A 23,054-nucleotide genomic window follows, 5' to 3' on the forward strand; every position below is an offset into this window, starting at 1 on the left:
GCAACACACACAGTGGCTCGCACACCAAAGTGACAGGAGCTCTTCAACACACCACTAAGGTCACGTCCACATCAACAGTCAATTACATTGAAAAAAAAAACAGGCTGGATATTTCCATGGCCTACATGCAATTAGAAATTCCCCAAAAGAATTTCTGCCATAATGCAACCTTTTATTGGAAATTGTTGTGATTGTCTGTTGTAGTCTGAGCAATACATAGAGGACCATAAGTGGAACATATAGCACCTAACTAGCACTGGGGCAGTGGTGGCCTAAAGGGTAAGGAAACAGACCTGTAATCAGAAGGTTGCTGGAATCCTGACCCGCCAAGGTGCCACTGAGCAAAGCACCGTCCCCACACTCTGCTCCCCGGGTGCCGGTCATGGCTGCCCACTGCTCACCAAGGGTGATGTTTACAGTAAATACAGAGACCACATTTCACTGTGCTGTGGTGTGTCACGTGTGACAACTAATCGCTTCACTTTCACTTTAACTGCATGTGTTAGATCTGTTACTATCCTGGCAGCAATTCTGAAAGACATTGGGCCATGAAAATGTTAATTATTTCAATTTAGTAGCTAAAATTCCAATGGTTATTTCATGTTAATGGTTGATGTTAGCATGAAGTATGTGTTTGATGCTTGAACCGTGAAATAAAAAAGGAGGGCATGTGGGTAAAGAGAGTAAACAAAGCCTAATTCACAGTGACAACAGAGAACCACGGCCAGTAATGACAACCACATGGAAGAGGAGAAGGACGTTGATGAAGAGTGTGATAATGAAGATGAGAAGGAGTGGGTGGGGGACAGAAAACAGAAAGACGACGTGGAAAGTAAAGAAAGAGCAGGACAATGAGAAGCAGATGTGGTCCCATTGAAAGAATGCAGACAGAATTCTAATTAGAAAAATATGAAGCAATATAGAATAGGTGGTGTTTATACTGAAAAAGCAAAACTACACCGTTTAAAATTGGTTACCACTAATCCCTACTGCACCATCTCACCCAAGGATGGAAGACTCAGAAACAAACGCCGAATGCTTTAAAATGACAATCAGGCCTTTCTACACCACAAAAACAGGACATGAATGGTTTTGAGTCCTGCTTCAGATGGGAAACACCAGTGAAACAGGAGAGGGGTCAATCTGATTTAGAGATACAGGGATGGGGAGATAATGTGATTGTCCCTGACTGCTGCTTAATAACAGTTTGGTTATATGAAAAGATTGGCGCATAATTAAAATGCACAACATTTTCTTCTCCTCCCCATGGCCTAGACCTGCACTGTCAGCATTGGAGCAAAAAGAATGTGAGGAAAATCAAATCAGGCCATGACAGGCAGCAGAGGGAGGGAGGAGCGGTTGGGCTATTTCGAGCTCACACAGGGTCTGCCCCCCTGTGTGCAGTGCTAACAGTGGGATCCAGTCATCATAAGTGGTGCTGTGCGACTAATCCTACTCTGCTTACTAAATGGTAAATTAACAAACCGACAGAGACGCAGGATGTCTGCACGATTAGGCCAGAATTACGACATTAATGTTAACAGTTATCTACTCACCAGTCATGAGAAAGCCAAATTGTTCCTAATCATATGGTGTCGCAGATACAGACCAATGGGTACAAGTTCTATACATAGGAAATATATTAGAATATCTGCATAATGTCAGAATCTGAATATTTGAGTCACATGCACTGAATTATATAAGACTTGAATGGCTTTGCTATTAGTTTTGACTGACATGAGAACCAGCCAGAAGCAGCTACACATTAAATGCATGCTGGGAGAGATAAACCACCAGTGGTGTTCCTCTAATCCCCACCCCCATCGCTGTCCCCTCCCCATGCCAGGGTCCAGCCTCATATTTGGTGTGCGGCGACAGGCTCATTTTTTTAATGTCCCCCTGGTCAATTCTGAGCACTAATGCCACACACAACAGGCACTAATTCCTAGTGATTAGGGGGTGCTGTTTTAGCACATTTGGGACAGTGGACAAAAAGGGAGACGCTAGCTCTGGAGGCCGCCCGTCGACTCTATATGCTTAAATGCAGAACCTGATGAACTCAGCAGGAAAGGGTCGTCCCTCAAAGCCATTCTAAGCCACAGGGTTGGGCATGGGGCTTGGCTGGTGGGGAGCTGTCTGCCCCCTGTCTGGAGCCCGTTCAGAGCCCCATGGAGACAAAGACTGGCTGGTGTGCTGATGAGACATACTGCAATCTGGACTTGTACTCTACACCCCAGCAGTGCTCTTATTCAGAGATCATGCAACAAACTCCAAACAAAAAAAGGGCTTTTATGGGTAATATACAGAACTTAGTCATGCCTATTCCTCAGAAATGTGCTAAAGGCATAGTACAACAGAGGCTCAGTGGTACTACACACAATATGTACAGTAGGTTGATCCACTGTCTACTGTAGAACTCAAACAGCTCCCCCAGAAAATGGCAGTTCATCAGGTAAAAGAGCACAGAGGGAATTAGTGTAAGTAGAGTATTGTTCATTTTGTTACTCAGATTGTGGTGTAGCACACTGGGATGTAGCCAGATTCACATTGTGGCCCCGTTGCTATTTTTGCCCGTCGCTGTGTGTAACACTCAAGAGCACACACTCTTTATTTGCATAGATTATCTGCATCAGTGTACCAGCACCTTCCACCTCACCTGGGGCCTGCTACGTCACAGCCCCACCCATGTGTGTGTGTGAGAGGGGAGTGTACAAGGAGAAGACGGAAGCAGAGAGCGCATGCTGATGTATTATTGTCATTTCATTTTTTATTATGTAACCAGGCAGGTTTGCCGGGGCAAACTGGCTTTGTGGGACTGGCCAGAGCGGGTCACATGCTCGTCATGAGCATGCTCAGTGAGTCATCCAGGCAGAGCGAGATTGAGATACTTGCGGGAAGGTCAAGCAACGTGTGGGAGTTTAACTGGACAAAGGCAATTTTTTAGTCACCACTACCCCCGCTGCTGTGAGTAAAGGCACAGCCACAGCCTCCAGGAGCCGAGAGCGAGAGAGCGAGCGAGAGAGAGAGAGGGTGGGGAAATAGCTGAGCTGGAGCAGGCTGATGACTCTACTGTGAGAAATCAACCTTCCCCTGATAAGAACAATCCACCCTCCACAGCACTGACCTCAGGACAAACTGGAGTACACTGCTGTGCATGTGCATGTGTGTGTGGAGAAAAGAAATGTACAGGCGAGGACATTTAGCTTGACTCCACCAGAAAAAAATGTCACTTTATTAGTTAGATATTTATAATACATAATGAACAATACTGTGTGTGCACACACAGATCATCCCCACATTTACTCTTTAGAACTAATTACAATTATAAATCTAGTAACAGTTAAAAATTATGTACACATCTGCTTGAATGTACATTTTGAATTAAATAGCTTTTAAACATGTACAGATGTCTTAAAATGATTACTGCTGTCATACCATACAATATCACAATATAATTTAATTTACAAAAAGTAAGTAGTATTTCTCAAGCCAAAAACAATCCAAAAATACACTTCTGTAGGTGTCATATGACTGGTATGCTACATCCAATAATATCCATATTAGTCTCAGAGCGCATCCTCTCGGTAAATGTGTATAAGATACTTGTGTTACACATTTGTCACATGATATTGTAATATAATGCTCTATGTGTATGTGTGGCTGGGAGTATTTCCTGTGACCTTGACCAGGGATTTTTTTTTTTTTTTTTTACAAAGACTGATAACAAAACAAATTTCACGTCACATATCCGAGTCTACTCCCTGACACACATTTACTTGTTGACATTTTTAAACCTAAACCTCAGTAAGCACATATTTAGTCTTTTTTACATTTAGTAAAAAAAAATGTTGATTTAACATATTGACAAAAATCCTTTGTTTTCTTTTGTTGTTTAGCAGCTCCGCCCTTGCTGGCCCGCAGTCAGTTGTTGAGACTCTACCATGCTGTTGGCTGATGGATGGTGTGACAGGCGGCTCTGCGGAGCAGCAGCTCAGCCGGGTGGAGGAGGCGGTGAGGATGTATTCCTTCTCTCCTTCACTAGGACCCCAGATGTGTGACCAAGGTTGTAAGACCCTAACAGCATAATGACTTAAATAAAAAAAAGCTGAACAGACCAGGGTCTGACATGACCAAACATTCACACAGGCCTCACCCAGGAACCGTTACAGCCATGGCGAGAGCTGTCTTCACCTTAACGTTTAACTCAAACTGAACTCTTCACCCCAGGAGGCATGGAGATTTACTGCGGTAAAAAACAGACCTCCCCTCAGTTATCCTCTGTTTTATTAGTGCAGCTTTCTTCAATTAGTGCCAGAAGATCATTGCCAAGGAAACTGCACAGACTTGACACTTTCCCAAATATGAAAATCATGTGCACTATAAATAGAATATTCCTGTTGAGTTGTTACCAAAGTCTCTCACATGAGCAGCATGATATATGATTTTAAATTTTTTTCTACATTAAAATAAAATCTACATTTAATTTCCCTTTTGTGGATCTGGACTGGACCAGACGTTCCCTGGAGCTTTGAGTCCATCCAATAAACACACTGAAAAAACATTAATCCACATTCCAGCCAAAGAATCTTTCAAGAAAGCATTATATATTTTCGGAAATATCATAGCCTGAAATGAAATTCCTATTTCAGCTCTGTTGAGCTTCATGACTAGAAATAGGAAGTGATTAGGCATTATGAAAACATATCTCGGCCAAGGTGCATAATTTACAGCGATAAAACTGTATTCCTCTCTATCTATGTCTAGTCCCTCTTCCTGCAGCCAGAGACAAAATTCCCTATGCAAATGCATACAACTTTGATGTCTGCAGGACAAGAATTAAAGAAATTACAAGTTTCCCACCCAAAGGAAGAAGACTATGCTAATGAATATTTCAGCACAAAACAAAACAACACATATACCCCCTCGGCACACGACTTCCTCTAAAAAAGCATTCATCAAAGATATAGGACAGTTTTTTTTTTTAAATTACAATCATTCTAAAATTCTATAAATAATTTCCATGTATAATCGTGTAAAGTTCCGAGTGGAGTGGGGAGTTGGAGAGTTGGTGGGGAGAACATGTTCGCGCTGAGCAAACGCTGTCTGACATCCATGAAGGCCCTGAGATAATCCACATGACACCGTCACTGATGGGAACACCGTTATTGATTTAAACAGGAGCCCAGCTAAAATTAGAGTCCCCCTCCCTCCGTCCTCTGGTCCTGATCAGGACACGGGCATCTCTGCGGGCGGCCTGAGCCGGACATCAGACACTCTACTTCCACCCCTGCAAGGATGGGGCCCAAGTGAGGAGCGATAACAGAGACATTCCACACTTTTCCGCTAAAGCCTCACCCTTCATTCTGCTTGGCCGTGAGGAATGTGTGCATGAGTGCGTGCGTGCGTGTGTGTGTGTGGAGATACAAAATGTCTTCTCTTTAGCCCGCCCCGAGCCCCCTAGACGCCCATTCTTTCCATCTACGCACCAGGAGTGAGGCTCCAGAGAGGAAATGAAAAACACAAGTGGACCGACCTGCCCTGCAGTCACAGCACCTGCATGACACACACACACACACACACACACACACACATAGTACATCTGCAGTACATCCCCAACTGCCCATCCTCATCTACTTCTCGTTGTTCACCGAGCAACTGAGACTGAATTCAAGTTAAAGCGCAAAATTGAAAACTAAGATGATCACAGACAGAATGATAAAAAAACACAGCACACTGCATCTCCAGTATTACGCACTACACAAACAAAGATAACAGAGTCTGTGTGTGTGTGTGTGTGTGTGAGGGAGAGAGAGTGAGAGTTTCTGACTGAGGAACAGGATTAAAAGCTCTCTGTTTAACATGAGGATGGGCAAATACATACACAATGTTTTAACACTTTTGTAAGGCCCTCAAATGACATATTTATGGAGTATATTTGTGATACATTTATCTTTTTAAACATTTTTTGTTCCAATGTTACATGTTCCATTGTTAATGAGGACATTTAGTCCTTGCTGAGATACAACTACACACACACACAATGCCCCTGAGATGAAAGATGGAACAGAATATCAATGTCTTCGTCCAAAAAGACTAGCGTTTAATCACCTGCATTAATGACCCTCTCTTCCCTTTCATCTGAGAGGAAGAGTACATCCCCCCATCAGACCCGTCAGATTAAACCCACTCGAATCTCCTGCAGCTGGCGCTCACATGGACCACCTATCACGTCGCCCACCCCGTGTCACAGACTGCCATCCTAAGCCCGTTCGTCTGACGAGACTGTGACGCGCTGGAGCTGGAGAGACACGCGAGACACCTCCGCAGGGAAGTGTTCACGCTGTTTCTTTAAGACAATCGTTCCAGAAGAGGCCGGAGATGGCCAGTTCCAAGACCAGGTATATCTCCAAAATACTGGCCCGCCCCACTGATGAGGATAGCAGATGGCCACTCACAGAGGCATCGAAGAAAGAGAGAGGAAGGGAAATACAGCGGGAAAAAGAAGATTACCGAACACAAAAGACAAAGACAGGAGGAACAACACAGGAAAACATGGGAGGGTGGGAGGAGAGATAAAGGAGAGGAAGAACAAATCAGACCAGGGCTAATTTACTGCACTGCGCAAAAGCCAGGCAGCCTCATCAATCTCCACCAGCCCTCAATCCTGCTGAAGATCGGTCCTGCCCACTGCCACCCGATTCATGGCCAAAGGCCTTCAGGGGCATGGCCATTAGGCCCAATCAAGACAGCTCGTCTTCATCTCATGGGAGGACATGACAGGAAGTCAAGGCTGTTTCGCATTAAGAGAATTAAAATGTGTCAATATGGTGAGTGAGTGCACGTGAGCGCCTGTGAACATGGCTGTATGTGGCACGTCACATGTTTATGGCATCCCCAGAAAGAAAATATATTTCCAATATCCTAACATGTGTGGATGCATATATGAAGTGCTGGCACGGGTATAGTTGTCACGTGTGACACAGCACAGCACAGCACCCAGTACACACTGTGAAATGTGTCCTCTGAATTTAACCCATCACCCTTAGTGAGCAGTGTGTTTGGAGAGTGCTTTGTTCATTCAGGTCCGCTTCCTTACCTGCTAGGCCACCACAGCCCCACAGCATGCAAGTGTGTGTTTGTGTGTGTGTGTGTATGCCCATGTGCAAGGTGACTGAAATTTGTGTCAAAATTAGAAAGTGTGTATGTGTATAAGATTAATGTGGATTTGTGGATGCAACTTTAGGTATGTGTAAAAAGTACGTCTTTTTCACTCATTTCTCAACTGATGGGCTTGTTTCTGTGTAAAATGATCACTGATTCATTTCAAATTCCAATGAAATACTTTAGCTAAACAACTACCTGAACAATATTATAATAACACTTTAAATAAGGAAGATTCAAAACAAGATGAAACTATCCTTTTTTGTCAAGATTTGTCTGATCTGATCATCTAATTAATAGCTCATCATGGTTGGTGTTGAACATCAACAAATAATGGACCTGGCATAGCTGCCATAGATATGGTATGGCATATCTGTGGAAGCATGCAAGAATGTGTGTTGCCTGTGTTCATATAATTTATGTGCATATTGTGTGTGGATGATACATGAAAGTGTCATTTGTCATTGTGAAACACTGCAGAAATGTTTCTTCTGCTTTCTTCTGAATCACCTTAGTGAGCAGCCATGAAAGACGCCCAGGGAGTAGTGTGTGGGGACGGTACTTTGCTCAGTGGCACCTTGGCGGTGCGGGATTCGAACCCACAACAGTTTGATTACGAGTCTGGTTCCTTACCTGCTAGGCCACCACTGCCCAGTAGGTCCTCACCTTGTCCAAGTACAGTGATAAGTTGAACACATGGGACACACCAGGGACTGGGCATGGCCTGGCACTGCCACCCAGGACATTAACACACGCACTAATAGCCGTGGCCGAGCGCCACCTGCTCTTGCCCAGCCTTCTCTTCACTCGTCGTGCTGCTTACGGCCATGAAGGGTGGGTGAGTGCATTACTGAGAACCTGAGACTTCGAGTCCGCCCTGGTCTGCAGGCCAACGCCCACACAAAGCTGGCATGTGTCGCCCAGCCAAGCAGCCAGGCGGCTGACGTTCGGGCCATCAGATTATTAAAAGAAAACATGGCAGGAAAACACAGGGAGTCATACGCTTAATCCTCTAAGAGGAGGCAGGAGAGACAAGAGGAAAATAAAAAGGATCCTGAGAGGAGGAAAAGGTCACGAATGTGGCTTATCCCCCCCCCCCGTTCACCTGCGTTCTGGATGAATTATGCAGCATGTAGAGTTTCAGCAGCCTCTCTGCACCCCACTTTGCTTTGCTTTCCCAACAGTAGCGGGTTATCCCAGTTCACACCACAGTTCCACATTCCATGTTGTTTACACTCCCAACTGTCGATTATCTAGAGAAATACAGTCTGATGGGTCATCTGCTTCCTCTACTCCTATAAATAAGCAAAGGTTTAGAAGCTGATTGGACCCCATTTGCCCGAGCTGAAGAAGAAGTTCTAACTAGCAGTCTGGACATGGTTTATTTACTGCCGGGGTCACGTGGATGTGCTCTCTAGCCCGTAGCACCCGCCCAGAGCACTTAAGTCCTCTTGCTGACAAGCTGAAATACAGCAGGACGCCTCATTTAGATGCACATGAGGGTGGTGATTGTTAATATGAAATCTCCTGGCCTGAGAAAATGTATAAAGCAATCAATAATAAATCCATATTACTAACTGTTTAAATAACCGTAGCAACCTAAATGTTCAATTCCTTTAAGTCAATTAATCTACAATTATTGGCTCAGTAAATATGTAACATGGCATGATGTTTTTACCAAGCGTGCCAATTTAAGATAATCGGTAGTTAAAGATCAAGTCCCCTGGTTAAGTGGGACAGTGGTAGAAAGCAGGATTCAAGCCCCTAACTTTCTTGCGTAAGTGAATTGGACTAGGGTTAACAAAGTGGCCTGAATCCCGACTCGGACCTTGTGTGTTCAGTGATTGCATGCTCTCTTTGTATTGGTGTGTGTTTCCTCTGGGTCCTCCAGCTTCCTCCTGGCGTTCAAAGCCATGCACACTAGGTGAATTGTGAATGGTCTGTAGGTGTGAGTGTGTGAGTGAATGGTGTGTGTAGGTGTGCATGGTGAGTCCCAGTGCCTGCGCCCAGTGACCCAAGATGGGCTCCAGCAGCTATGGACAATAAGTAGGCTGCCAACTCACTCATACAAAAAGGCTGGTGTTGGTAAAAATGATTAATTTACAGATTAATTTACTCAGTCTATCAAGTTTTTCATGGTTTTTTGCAATCGGGTTCAAAACCAGCAAAATCAGCAATTTACTGCATATTTTTGCAAAGCTGCATTTGTAACTGCATAATTTTCACTAAAATCTAAAGATGGCAGGGAATGCAATTCACATAATATAATATATCGGTTTTCAATCCCAAAAAATACAGAGTGAATTTAGAGAAAACCTGAAATTCTAGGGGGAGTGTGCATTGATACAAACTGCATGTTTCTACTGGACGTAATGGCGTCCCCCATTGCCACTGGGTGGTTTTGAGACCTTGGAAATGTGCACGTGCGTCTTGCTGAGTGTTTACTTTGCATCTTTGCACATGCAGGATTTATAGAGGTTAATAAATGAACTGTGGAGACATGGCTTGCTTAATAGCAGGGAAAAAAAAAAAAAAAAGCGTGTCAGTCCTGTTACTCTAATGTCCAGACATTTCTGTCACATGGCTGAAAATCACAGCGCTGAGGGCAGAGCGGGCAGTGAGGCGCAGCTGACAAACCCGAGCACCTGACACCGCTGGAGCGAGCCAGGCTTCCTCCCCTCCTCCCTCTTCCATCCACACCTCCCCCGTCCGCCCTTCACAAACTCCATCTTCCAATATGAACTTTTATTAAAGATAATGTGTCTCCTTTTTTCCCCCTCATACCCTCTCCATGGCTCTCTCAGTGGGAATAGAGCTAAGCTTGCCTTGTGTTCCCTGCTCTCGTAGTGAGGTAATGTACTTCTGACTCTACAGATCTACTACAGTAAAAAACCGAGAGCGCGAGAGAGAGAGAATGATTGAGAAATTCCCCCGTGGCACTCGCCGGAACGTCAATTTCAGTTAATTAAATCTGCTGGCATCTGCTCTGCCTGCACAATTACGGCGTGAGCCATGCAATCTGCAGATGAAGCCGTACCCTGGCAAGTCCTGCTGAACCCGCTGCTCTCTCTCTCTCGGTTTCTCTAACTCCTTCACGTGTGGGAAGTACAGGCCACTGCTGCTGCCAGGCTGCTGTGTCACAGTGCTCCTGCAAATTAGCCGTCCTCTGCGATCGCTGCCAATACCATGACTGTCTATACCAAGAGGGGACGAGCTTGCCAGCTTCACATTGTGAGCATTAACATGGCAAATTACGGCCATTAAGGCATGGATGCGTTACAAAGACCAGCAGCAGCGCATTAAACCATACAGCGCAGTCATCTCTCTCTCTCTCTCTCTCTCTCTCTCTCTCTCTCACGCTCGTACTGCCTGTTCAGTTACAAGTGGTGAAACCGCGCCCCCTGCTGGCTCTGGCTGGAGCTGTAAAAAGACACCAACAGTGGCAGCATCACTGAACTGCAAATCTGGAGCCAAACCGCCTCTTAAAGCCCTCAGCGGGAGATGGTGGGGATTTAGATGCACCACCACAAAACACTATAGATCCATTAACACACCCCATGTGCTAAACACAATCACGTGCACGCACTGACATGTGCAAACAGCTCCCCCACTGCAGTATGCGTGCACAAATATTGCAAAGAGATCCTTTTAGAGTTACTAATTTTGCATGATTAGTTTATATTTATAATTATATTGCAATTGGCACTAATGCAAATTATTTTAAAATACACTTACTCTCTTTGTAGGGGAGGAAAGGTTGGGGGGGGGGGGGGGGTGTTCTTGAATACACCCATGTTAACCAATAGAACCACCAGGAGCGACTGCGTGAGAATATAGGTATGAGTTCGGACTGGAACATAAAAATACGTTCTGCATGTCTCTGCGACTGTGTCCCTCTCGAGCCGGGCTGAATCTGTACTCATGAACAGGTTGCATAATTTTGCCCTTGCCGACCCCTGGCAGACGAGAGAAGTTGGGGGAGGAGGATGCCTGCACTGCTCGGGGTGTGAGTGCATGTCTACTGTACCACAGCGGTCCCCCAAATCCTCATGTTGGATTATAGATCAACTTACCCCCCTACCCTGCTTGAGAAATTGAGACAGCGTGTGATGATAAACATGCTATTAAATCATGCCCCCCCTTACCTGCTTACAGCTAAACAGACCTAGATGAGCTGCAGGCCTTGAATAATGTTCAGCTCGTAATATAGATGAATAATCAAAGTATCAATATAAGGGTTCACCTCTGCTGTAAACTCAGCCACTTAGCTAATGTTAAAAGGTTTAATGACCTCTGACCCTTTCTGAAACCCTATTTTCCCCTCATGGACATTCCGGTTAGTAAAGACTATAAAAATTATAGCCTACAGATGAGCCCCATAAAAAAACCTTAATCATCACTGGGCAGCATCTAACAGGTAATAAAAAATAAAGTACACGCAGAATAACTGCTCTCATATGAAACATAACCATAACAATCTAAGTAGTAGCCTAGTGGGTAACATACACGCCTATGAACCAGAAGACCCAGGTTCAAATCCCACCTACTACCATTGTGTCCCTGAGCGAGACACTTAACCGTGAGTGTCTCCGGGGGGGGACTGTCCCTGTAACTACTGATTGTAAGTCGCTCTGGATAAGGGCGTCTGGTAAATGCTGTAAATGTAAAGCCATGCATCCATAAACATCTATAACATCTTCATACTTCTACCCTCTGTGAAACGGAAATTTCTAAGTGGTCATCAAATTTTGAGGATTTTCCATGATATCGATGATCACTGCAATAAAAGAGTGGGATAGACCTTATTTCTGAAAACGATGACCAATATTTGTGACACACTGCAGCACAGCACAGCTGTGTCCTGTGAGCAAATGTTCAAACTTCATACAGGACTCAAGGTTTATTAAATACACACACACATCCTTTAAAAGTTATTTACAGCAAGCGAAGAGAGACTGTGCTGGACATGCAGACTAGACGTCTGTAAAATGCCCCCTATTCCCCTCTCTGCTCTCCACTTCAAAAGCTGCCGGAGAGCTTCAGTCAGCAGGAGTCCCGGGTAAATCTGGCCCCCTTTAAAGCAACAGACCTGAAAAGCCATCAAAGCGCTGGCCGAGAACATCCTGCCACAGGTACAGCTCTGAAGCAGCAGACCCACACAACACTGCCAAGAGCAGGAGCTGAAGATGAAGAGACCAAGCCACCATGGACACACGCATTCATACATGAAAAGACACACGTCATGTCTACCTATATACATTTTAAAATGCTGAACACATAATTAATATATATACACATAAATGTATAAATATAGTTTCACACACACTTTCAAATTCACTGCTTGCAGCTTCACTCTGCACTAACAATGACAATCCAGCACCTTCTGCCACACAAGCACCTGCCTTTACACACACACACACACACACACACACACACACACACACACACACATCTGTCAGCTTGCATTAACCCAGCCTATTCCCCACTGTCTCCATCCTTATTCTCTCCATTTCTCCATTCATTCACTCTATTCCCCACCTTCTTATCCTTCTGTCTCTCACTCTCACTGTCCTCTGAGGAAAACAGCAGCGAACCCCGTAACACACAGAGACAGAGGCCCGCATGACCTCCACTAACAGACAATGGCCGTTTTTGGCTCCACATGAAAGACAAAGTCAAGCGAACGGAGCAAATGGGTCACGGGCAGAATTCTCAGGAGGCGGCATAAAAGTTTACCGCGCACACTGAGCTCCATTTCACACCGGTGCTTCTGAACCGAAGAAACCCTCGACAGAGGCCTCGCTGGTGTGTTATCTCCATTCTGCCCAATGTTTTCACCAAGAAGCGTCTGAGCCAAAGACTGTGGTGTGCGATGTGTACAGATCCAGCGCACCGAGAGCGGTATAACTTATGCATGAAAGTACATATGCTGGCATAGAGCACATTAAACATCGTATCCCGGTGCGAGAGATGGCGTGGAAAATACAGGATACCCGGAGCTTCTACACCAGCCGACCGCAAGACTATCCCCGGAGAAACCGCTGCAAAAGATTATTCACCATGGCCGGGCCGCAATAAATCCGCAGAATGAAGAACAGGAGAACACACACATCTGATAAGGAGAGGGAGGGGAAATAGATTTTACTGCTGGGCTCTTGCACGCAACAATCTTGCTCCTAACAGCGCCTTGCAGAGTGAGCGATCATCAATGGAGCGAGAGATGTCAAGATACGGTGACAAAAAAAAAAACGGCATCTGATAAAAAAAAAAGAAGGGTGGAACAGTTCCTGAAACGAGACGCGGTGGTGGACTGTGAATAAGTCATGAGAGATGGAGAGTCCATCACCTCCCAGCTGTTGTCTCAGATGCCCAATCACACAAATGGAGGCGAATAAAAATGGGCCGTCTGAATGGTATGAAGGTAGTCAATCACGCCCGGAAAGCGCAGCACATGTCTGATGGAGGTGCCTGACTGCTGAAAGCACTACGCAAAACCATATCCTTCACTCTTCCTTTCTTTAACATAATCACTATACCCCATTCCCAACACTGCTAACACTGTTTCCATGGTAACGCATAGCAAAAAAAAAAAAAAAGATCAGTAGTAGAGGTAGAGCACCACGGCCCAGTCGTCGAATCAGCATGACATCTACAGCAAACATTTCACGTGCCAAATATTTCATCATTTAAAAAGGAATGAATGAATAAGAGCTGTGGCTTCATCCCTCAACAGTAAATGCTGACTGTAGCATGTGCCTGAGGCGCATTGCCGTCTCAATGATGAATCCATTAGCTAATGATCAGTTATGAATAAGCCCGCGTGAATGACGGCCGGAATGGAAAAAGGAAGGAGCGTTGCGGGGAGCGCATTTCTTGTGAAGAATGAGTTTCGCTGAGTAGAATCAAACGACGCAATCTGGAGCCAATTTCCAGCAGTAGCTCCATTGCTATTGATCAAGTGACACGAAGGTTGGAAATTCCAGCAGTAGGCAAAGGGTGTATGGCAGCATGAACGCGCATGCGCAAAAAACGCACATACACACGTACACGCACAAAGAAAAAGCAATCTTCGACAATCTCCCTTCAAATCTTGCACAAGCACACCCACAATCCAATACTCCAGCACATGCACACATGGGCAGTCATGCCTGCAGTGCCATAAATCAAAACTCCATCAGTCAAGCCCCACCCTGACCTTCTCACTGAGCACACTTGTAAAATACATAAACCGGTCGAGTGGCTAAGACTCTCTCTGGCGTGGACTCTGCCTTACTGCTGGATCCTGCTGGATGATGCTTTAAGTGTGTATGGTATCCTCTTATCGTAATTAAGCCACAAGACCACCCATCCATTCATCATATGAAAGAGTGTGTGTGTGTGTGTGTGTGTGTGTGTGCGTGTGTTAAGCATGGTTAACTACACCTGTGGGTGTATGCATGTGTGAGTGTGTGCCCGTGCTCTAAGGTAGAGCCTATCTGTCTTTAACCCTCAGATGAATTCCCCGGGTTAATTACCAGCACAGAAAGATGGTCTAATGGGAGTCAGTGCAGGGACAAGGATGGTGGAGAATGGGATTAGTGGGACAGGTGACCGGGAACAGGAGGCGGGAGTGACAGACGGCTGTAGAGGGCTCCTCCAGGGTTCCTGCTCATCCATCAGCGCTATCGTGCATGATACATATTGCATACATATGTGTAAAATTGTACACATGCTGGTGCATTGCCATGGTGCATTTTACCACTAAATTTCAAAGGATTTCAGTTTCAGACGATTCCATTAAAATTTTTCTCATAGAGCCCACAGCACAAATTATCCCTAAGCTGTCATTCTGTGTATAGGAAAAACAGTAAATTGATAGTAAGTTTAGCACATTGTGTTAAAATGAGAAAATAATGGCATATTTTGAATGCATATTCTACAAAAGAGTCATATAAGCCATGTCTCTGTGCTCTTAGATAATGCTTGAGTGAAAGTGATTGACTGTCACATGTGACATACCACAGCACAGCACCCAGTGTACAGAGTGAAATGTGGTCTCTGCTTTTAACCAGAGGTCGACAGTACATGAGTACTGTACTTTAGTAGAGTTTTTGAGTATCTGTACTTCACTTCCACTTCACTACATTTGAAAGACAAATATTTTTTACTTCACTATATTTCTATCAAGGGTCTCATTACTTTTGAAATTGAATGTTTTTTGTGATTGGTTTATGCCGGGGTAACAGTAGGGTCATGTGGTTGAACTTAAAATTAAGTTCAACCACATTACTGCATTTCAGCAGCGTCAGACGATGGACGGAGATGGTGATTCTTTGTGGTGTTTTCACACCCCTTGCCCTCATCTTAATCAAATGTTTCGAATTTCTGAAAGGAGTAACAATTTATTTTAAGTGCGTGCGGATTGAGGTATTCAAACATTTTAGTATACAAGTGAAAGTTTGCAATGAAGTTCTACAAGCTTATAGATAGACAACACATAAACGTGTCCAAAATGGCCAGCAAAATGACTTTGACCACCAAAGCAAGAATTGTCTACTAACTTGAATTAATAAAGTTGGATTGTAAGAATGGAGCTATGCAAACATGAATGTAACGTTATGTCTCAATCATGTGTGTAAATAGTTGACAAAGAGAAAGCTGTCATCTTGTGGTGTAAAATTGGTTGTATTTATTTTATTATTTTGCATACCTGGTAGAAGAAGCTATATAGTTGATGCAGGAACTTGGTACATTGTGTCAGAACACCTACCATGCTGTTTCATGGGGGGTGTGATACAACAGATTACGTCTTTGTCAACTTGGTTGTATTTTATTCTGTAACATTTATTGCAATTCTAGAGGTTCTACAAGTATGTGTTGTGCCAATAATGCAAACGTGCAGTGAAAGAAAATGTATTTTGAATACTTTTAAAGCAAGTACCTCAGTAGTTTGACTAAAGTAAAAAATTAACTGTACGACTTTCACTTGTAGTGGAGTAACATTTCACCAGTGGAACCCCATAAACCCCAGATGTTCTATGGCATTATACACGTCACACCCTCATAAAAAATTACAAAATGTGATTATGAAATGTGATTTGAATCACACTTTGGGTCATTTGGGGTCTACTGTACCAAAGCAAACATTAGAATGAGTGTGCACACGTATGTCTGTGTGGGTGAACAAGGCCCTCGGGCATCACCCTGAGACACACAGCTGTATAGGAGACACTGTTCCAGATGGTGGTGGTGCTTTGAGGAACCATCTCCAAATGCACAGACTGGGGTTTATGTGAGGACTGGGACTGTTGGCCTTAGACACCGTTGAGCCATGCATACATACTCACAGGTCAGTTATTGTGGTAACACGCAACAAGTTCAGGGGAAGAAGAAGTTTTGGGTTTTTTTATTTACATATAAATATGATGTAGTGATCTGCAAAGGGCAGCACACTGGTTGTGTTGCCCAGGGAGCTGGGGGTTAAAGACATTTCATAAGAGCTGCCTTCACCTATTTCAGTCTGACTGACATATAGCATGTTTTGATGCGCTTGTGAGGGCCCTGGATTTTTTTTTTATCACAAACGTGTCATGATGCATAAGGACGACATCTGATCACTGAATATGCAGACTGTCTCAATTTGAACATTGTGTGCCAAAATCTTCTCTACCTCAAATTTCCCAATTTACATTTACATTTACGGCATTTATCAGACGCCCTTATCCAGAGCGACTTACAATCAGTAGTTACAGGGACAGTCACCTCTGGAGCAACTTAGGGTTAAGTGTCTTGCTCAGGGACACAATGGTAGTAAGCGGGACTTGAACCCGGGTCTTCTGGTTCATAGGCGAGTGTGTTACCCCTAGGCTACTACCATCCCCAATTGACGTTTCGTCTCTTCCCAAAGTTGAGGAAACGCAGGTCTGAGCATGACCATGAACGTTTGAGCCTCCATCTTGCCTAAGGCTATTACTCCTACACGGCAATACATAACGTGATTAAGCCTACAGGCCATGTGGGGGTAGCTAATCTATAAGAATGAGTTACGGCAAGGAATCGGGGGAGGAGGAAAAGAATGAGAGATGGGCGGAGGGACTGAGATGATAATGATGATGATGATGATGAAAAGCAAAATATTACTCTAATCACAGCACCTTGCAGAACATATCGCCTCAGGGAAGCTTGGGTCCCATGGTGCCCTTCACCCACTCTGTTGCCTTAATCCATCGATCCCCTCCGCTTTGTAGCAAGGATTTGAGTTCAAAGACAAATTAGATGTCCAGAAGTGAATAATTAACGACTGGCCTCTTCTTGACTCCACTGATCTTCATGTCTATACCTTGTGGGGATAACATAATGAAACATTTGTCTACTGTAATCTTCAGGAAGGCTGCAGATGGACGTGGGTTTGGGAGGAGGGGTGGGGAAACCAGCACATTTAACCAGACAGCCTTTGAGAATGTTTACCTGTGATGTGGGGTAAAATACAGACGTTAATACACATGCAGGTTTCTGAAGTGGAGAGTGTAGCGTTATTCTGGGAGCACTTTGTGCTATTTCAACGGGAGAGAGAGCCCACTGAAGTGCAGCAAGCACGTCCTAATGTAGTCTAACTTTGTGAATGTCCTCAGTGGAAAGAAAGAGACATGGATATGAGGGCAGAAAACAGAGGAAGTCACTCTCTCACGACAGCTGTCCCTGTTTGAACAGAGTTGCCTCCACGGTTAACTCATCATTGCTTTTGTTTCTTTTATACGTCCATCATCAATTTGAAGTTCTCTCTACATATAACTTAGTCTTCAAAGACAGTCAAAGTGGGTCAGACTTCTCAAAATTCCCTCTCAAACTTATTTCTTCAAGTTATATACATGATGACTGCTTAGAAAGATCAAGATTTTCATTTTATATTCACCTGTCATAGGAAAGGCAGTGGTAAATAAATCAGCCCTGATGTCTTTAAGAGCTATTTATTTCCCTTGCCCTTTAAACCTCTCTTCACAACCAGCAGGAACTAAATTGAATGTCTTTATGCACAAGTGCTTTGCCTGGGAGAATATTACAAACAGACAGCTAGCTCGACAAGGCTCACAAATTTGGACTTCATGGACCAATTTGAAATAGAAATCTAGTAACCTTCAAAGGTGAAGAAAGACATTAAAGAAAACGGTGATGTGTACGGGGAAACTGATTTAGACTGAACCTTAACCTTGCTGAACTGCTTCCAATGAGTAGCCAACAAAAATCACTGTCACCAACATTGCTATTATGTAATTCAGCTTATAATCATTATAATGTAATTTTTTGTGTTAGAAGAGCAAAACTTTATGCATTAAAATTATTTCATCTAAAAATAAATACCGTAATATCAAACTGAAGCTTAAATGAATCAAATACACACGGCAAATAAATAAAATTTGTCTTGGCAAAAGTAATAAATAACTGTATCAAGGAACAGATTATGAACAGTTGAACTTGTGACCAGTGTCAATGTTTAGAAAAGTTCAATGTTGAAAACAACTTAGGGACCTGATGGATACTTCTCGTACCATAACATCCTTTTTACCTTCTCACCCTCTATACGACGGTCATTTAATGGCCATTTCAGGTTACAGGAGACGACACCCCAGATTACTGGGGTGAGACTGCGGCATTGTCCTCAGACTGTCACCTTGAACTGAGGGCTCTGACCATGTGACACCCGGCTCGCAAGTTCCCCACTATTCACACTTCAGATTGGCTCTGAGCGTGGAGCCGCAAGAGCGCACCTTTGTGTCGTTGCCGAGACGACTCCGTATCACCGGGGGAACTGGCAGCTCCTTCCCTGCCACGTTCGACTCCTCTGCACATCAATAATGGATTAACTTCACTGTGGGAACTGCGAGTCTTGGTGTTGCTAAATTTAGGAGTAATAAAAGTGCACGGTGCCGACCGCAGACACCGGCCGTAGTGGGCAGTCTGATAATAAGCTTCTCTCATTCACATCCATTTGCGCTTTAATGCCCTGTAATTACACGTAAGTGGCAAGAAAACCCCCCAACAGGGGCCACTGATCTTCTCTCTTCCTCCATCTCCCTTGCCACCGCTCACTGTAGTAAATCCATCTGTTACTAGACTTAAAGAAGGGGAATGGCACCCCCCACCTCCATTAATATTTACAGTGTGATCAAGTTCTGATGTTCTGGTGGGAGAATAAGTCCTCTCCTGAAACCCTCTCATGACATTTTTTGTTAAATTTTAATTACAGAATTTGTATGTATGAATTTATGAGCTAAACTGTGTTTGAGTTGTGACCTGATGTGCTAAAAAACAATATTACGGTGCAGTAGCAGGGATCTTGAAATCTAGAATGTGCCTTCCGACCAACATTCCCACCCCACCAAAGATGCCCTCCTGACAAGCAACGTCTCACCCACTATTGTTGCTTTATACGAAGAGATGCTTTTTTCAAGCCTTGGCCAACCAAACACAACACTGTCCTCTCATCGCACTTTCCCAGCGTGAGCATGATGTTTTGGTCTTGGTGCAAGCAGCTTACCCATTTACTTTGTCAGATTACGCTCGAGTTTTTTTTCCATATTTCTCTCTCTTTTTTGCTGAGTCTGGGACATATAAAATGCGTTGAATTTGGTCTGTTTCTACGGTAACAGTCACATTGCATAATCCAGACTGTCTTGTGATGGTGCAAGTGTGAAGGCACTGATATCTGCTTCTGCTCGGCCACTACACTAACTTCCTAATTTGCTTGATCCTACTGTCTCTTCTGATTTTCATACACAGAGAGAGACACACACACATACTAGCTTTTGCACCATTGCAAGGACCATGGTGATGGTATATTCTATATTACATTTTTATTATATATATTCTTATATAGGTACAATAATAAGAGCACACACAATTTGTTAGCATTAGTTTAATATGTCACAGTTAAATGGTTAATAAAACCTTATTATAATTCATGTGAAGCATTAAGACCTTGTAAGCATGGATCACAGGGCTGCATTACAGTGAACCAGGTTTCTCTTTAGGCCTTGACAGGATCATTCATTTTGGCATGTAAAGGACATTCAGAATCCCACGTAATAGAGGATTCTCCTCCCTACTGTTCCATCAACAGCATACATGGTTCTAAAGGCTACTAAACTGAAGTGTGGTGGCAGCCTGAAGATGCATTCTGTTTTTTGGCAAAATTACTGTCTCCATTCTGTCAGCAGACAGTTTACTTGGAGATGAGTGGCCTGCTGGGGACAGTGGGACTCCCTACTGTCAGTCCAATATCAGTGACAGGCCGCTCTGCCTCTGTTGTGCTCAGTTATTTTCTGTGAAGTCTATGAAGTGGGGTTCGGTTCTGTCAGGAGATGACATGTTGAGAATATGTCTCCAATAATAAATACACAAATACAAATGCAGCTTTTATTTAAAAAGGACAGAACATAGATACAGGTACTGGACTGATCATTACTGAAATTGGGTTAAGCGTTTTTGTAACATTTGAAAATTTTTATTCTAACATTGGAGCATTTCAAATTCATAACTGTATCTCAGTGATGACTATACTGCAAGCATCCATGAGTATATAAAGTATAAAGAGCAAAATGTTTCAAAATGTGGGCACACATCAAAATGGGTTAATGTGCAACATGCAAAAAGGAAGCTGCTGGTAAAGGGGGATAAACGTACAAGTAAAGCATGTTCAGAAAAGTGACTTCTGCAACTTTCTTCCAACTTTATTCTTACCAATTGCATTTTTAACTAAAATCAGCTAGAATCACCCAGCAAAAAAATCCCCACTACAACCTTACACCTATGACAAAATTTTGTCCAAATAATTCTGTGAGGATTGTCGATTGAGAGACAATTTATTTAAAGTTCTCTTTGTTTAGTCTGTTTTTTTTTTGCACCTAGTAGTGTTTTGAACATATACGGTCAGATACCTTATTGTAACGTGGCATGTTTTATATTTCATTTTAATGAAGTGACTTGGTAAGTAGTGTCTGAACAAAACTGGTTCAAAACCTTTAATAAAATGTCCGGACCAGACAGAGTACCAACCCCTTTTTGGTCTGAGTCTAATGACCTTCAGATCTGATGAAGGGGCAGACAGGCAGGACAGGTGGCTGGAAAGCACAGTGGGGGTCAGAACAGCAATTGCCAGCAGCCTTTTTTGCTGCTTTCCAAGTCTGAGTGCATTGCGCCTGCTGGCACACATTCTGTAATGAACTAGCTCTGATTTTCAACCCGACAAATGATACCAACTTGTATTATTTACCGCGGTACATGCATCAGATAATAAAACAATGCCTAAAAAGAGGAGGGAAGCAGCATTTGATTTGTCTGTTTTCCGATAAAAATTTGGAATCTCAGCATGTATGCACGTGACTCTCCTGATCTGCTGGGAATAACAGAGCAAGTCGGAGATTCCCGCGGTGGCACACATTCAGCTATATGCAGCAGTTTCACAATGTTTGACTGACACATTTTCGGCAACTGCAAAAAGCCCCCATTAAAAAAAGCACGCTTTCAGTGAGAAACAGTAAAGGTCCAGTAAAGGTCCAAAGTGCCTCCCAGTAACAGGCCAGTGTGTTCACTGGTTTTCTTGGTGGCTGAGCATTTAATTAGCTTTCGGTAGGAGCTCACAGGATGAGAAGGCTCCTGGCACCGGATGACTCGATGTCTGACCTCTCAGAAGGATTCTACAAACACCCACCATGTACTATGAACTGAAGCTGATGCTACACTGGACTCCTCACTCCATCATTGAGGTGTGATGCATTTAATTTGGTTTGGTTGGTAAATAAGATGATTTTAAAGTGGCATCAAGGTCGTTGCTGTTGTGTTGACTTACGTTCGAGTCCAGCAGGTCCATGCTGTCTAGGCTCTTGCTGCGGTGGATGCGTCCCTTGATCCTGCGGAGTGAAGGCTTGCCCTGCCCCACAGCCAGAGTGGAAGAGGCTGATATGGAAGCAGGAACGGCGGGAAGACAATCATCTGCAGCCGTAGCAATGGCGGGAGCCGCACCATCAGTTGGAGTCACCCTGGAATACAGAAATCATGTTAAGAGTCATGCCAAAACACACATGGGTATATGAGGCATTATTTAAAAGACCGTGTGCACCGGTAGTGTTCAGAAATGTATTTATTATTATTTATGGAAATCCTGAGGATGCAAACACTAGTAAACTCGTTGCACACAATGCTTCTGGGTAGAGCTGACAAAAAAAGAAGAGGAGATTCTTGTTTTCTATTTTTTCATTTTGAATATTTATTTTAATACACGCAAGTGCATACAATAGGTTTTAATGTCATCTGGCTGCCTGGGGACGGCAACTAAGCATCCATCATCTGACCAGCTCATGAGTAGAATGTGACAGATAACTCACATATTCACACTGCCACATCAAAGTGAAGTGATTGTGATTGACACTGCAGCACAGCACACGGTGACACAATGAAATGTGTCCTCTGCTTTTAACCCATCACCTTAGTGAGCAGTGGACAGGCGCCCGGGGAGCAGTGTCTGTGAACGGTGCTTTGCTCAGTGGCACCTCGGCGGCACCTTGGCGGACCAGGATTTCGACCCTTCCATAACCGCTAAGTCACCACTGCCCCTACATTTCAACAAGGCGCACAGTTACACATTGATCCTCACGGGCACTGCACACACTTCGTCAGAAACCATGTTTTTGAAACTGAAAAGGCGTGGTGCCAGAGATCATTGGAGTACAGCATGCCAACGACGGTCCCCTCAGCCAGATAGTATAATCTTCATTCAGGTTACAGTCCAAGGAGGACAAGGTCATGTTGTGGTACGTCTCGTTCAATAATATATGGGGTGCTTACTTTCTAAAGAAGACAGTGGGTATGAACATAACTGCATGTAAGTTGCTGCCGTTTTTGTTCCAAAAACAGCACAT

At 43.8% G+C, this 23,054-nt stretch overlaps 1 protein-coding gene across 13 annotated transcripts in view; it reads right to left on the minus strand.

Annotated features, from left to right (window-relative positions):
* The window catches only part of tjp1a (tight junction protein 1a), an 87,850-nt gene that overhangs the window by 56,882 nt on the left and 7,914 nt on the right, over positions 1–23,054 (minus strand). For all 13 annotated transcript variants that reach the window (XM_028956057.1, XM_028956062.1, XM_028956052.1 and 10 more), the window contains exon 2: positions 21,986–22,175. In XM_028956057.1, the coding sequence (XP_028811890.1) occupies positions 21,986–22,175 (190 nt within the window). The remainder of the gene's footprint in view (positions 1–21,985; positions 22,176–23,054) is intronic.

Source organism: Denticeps clupeoides, chromosome 16 (assembly GCF_900700375.1).
Source record: "Denticeps clupeoides chromosome 16, fDenClu1.1, whole genome shotgun sequence".
NCBI classification, from domain to species: Eukaryota; Metazoa; Chordata; class Actinopteri; order Clupeiformes; family Denticipitidae; genus Denticeps; species Denticeps clupeoides.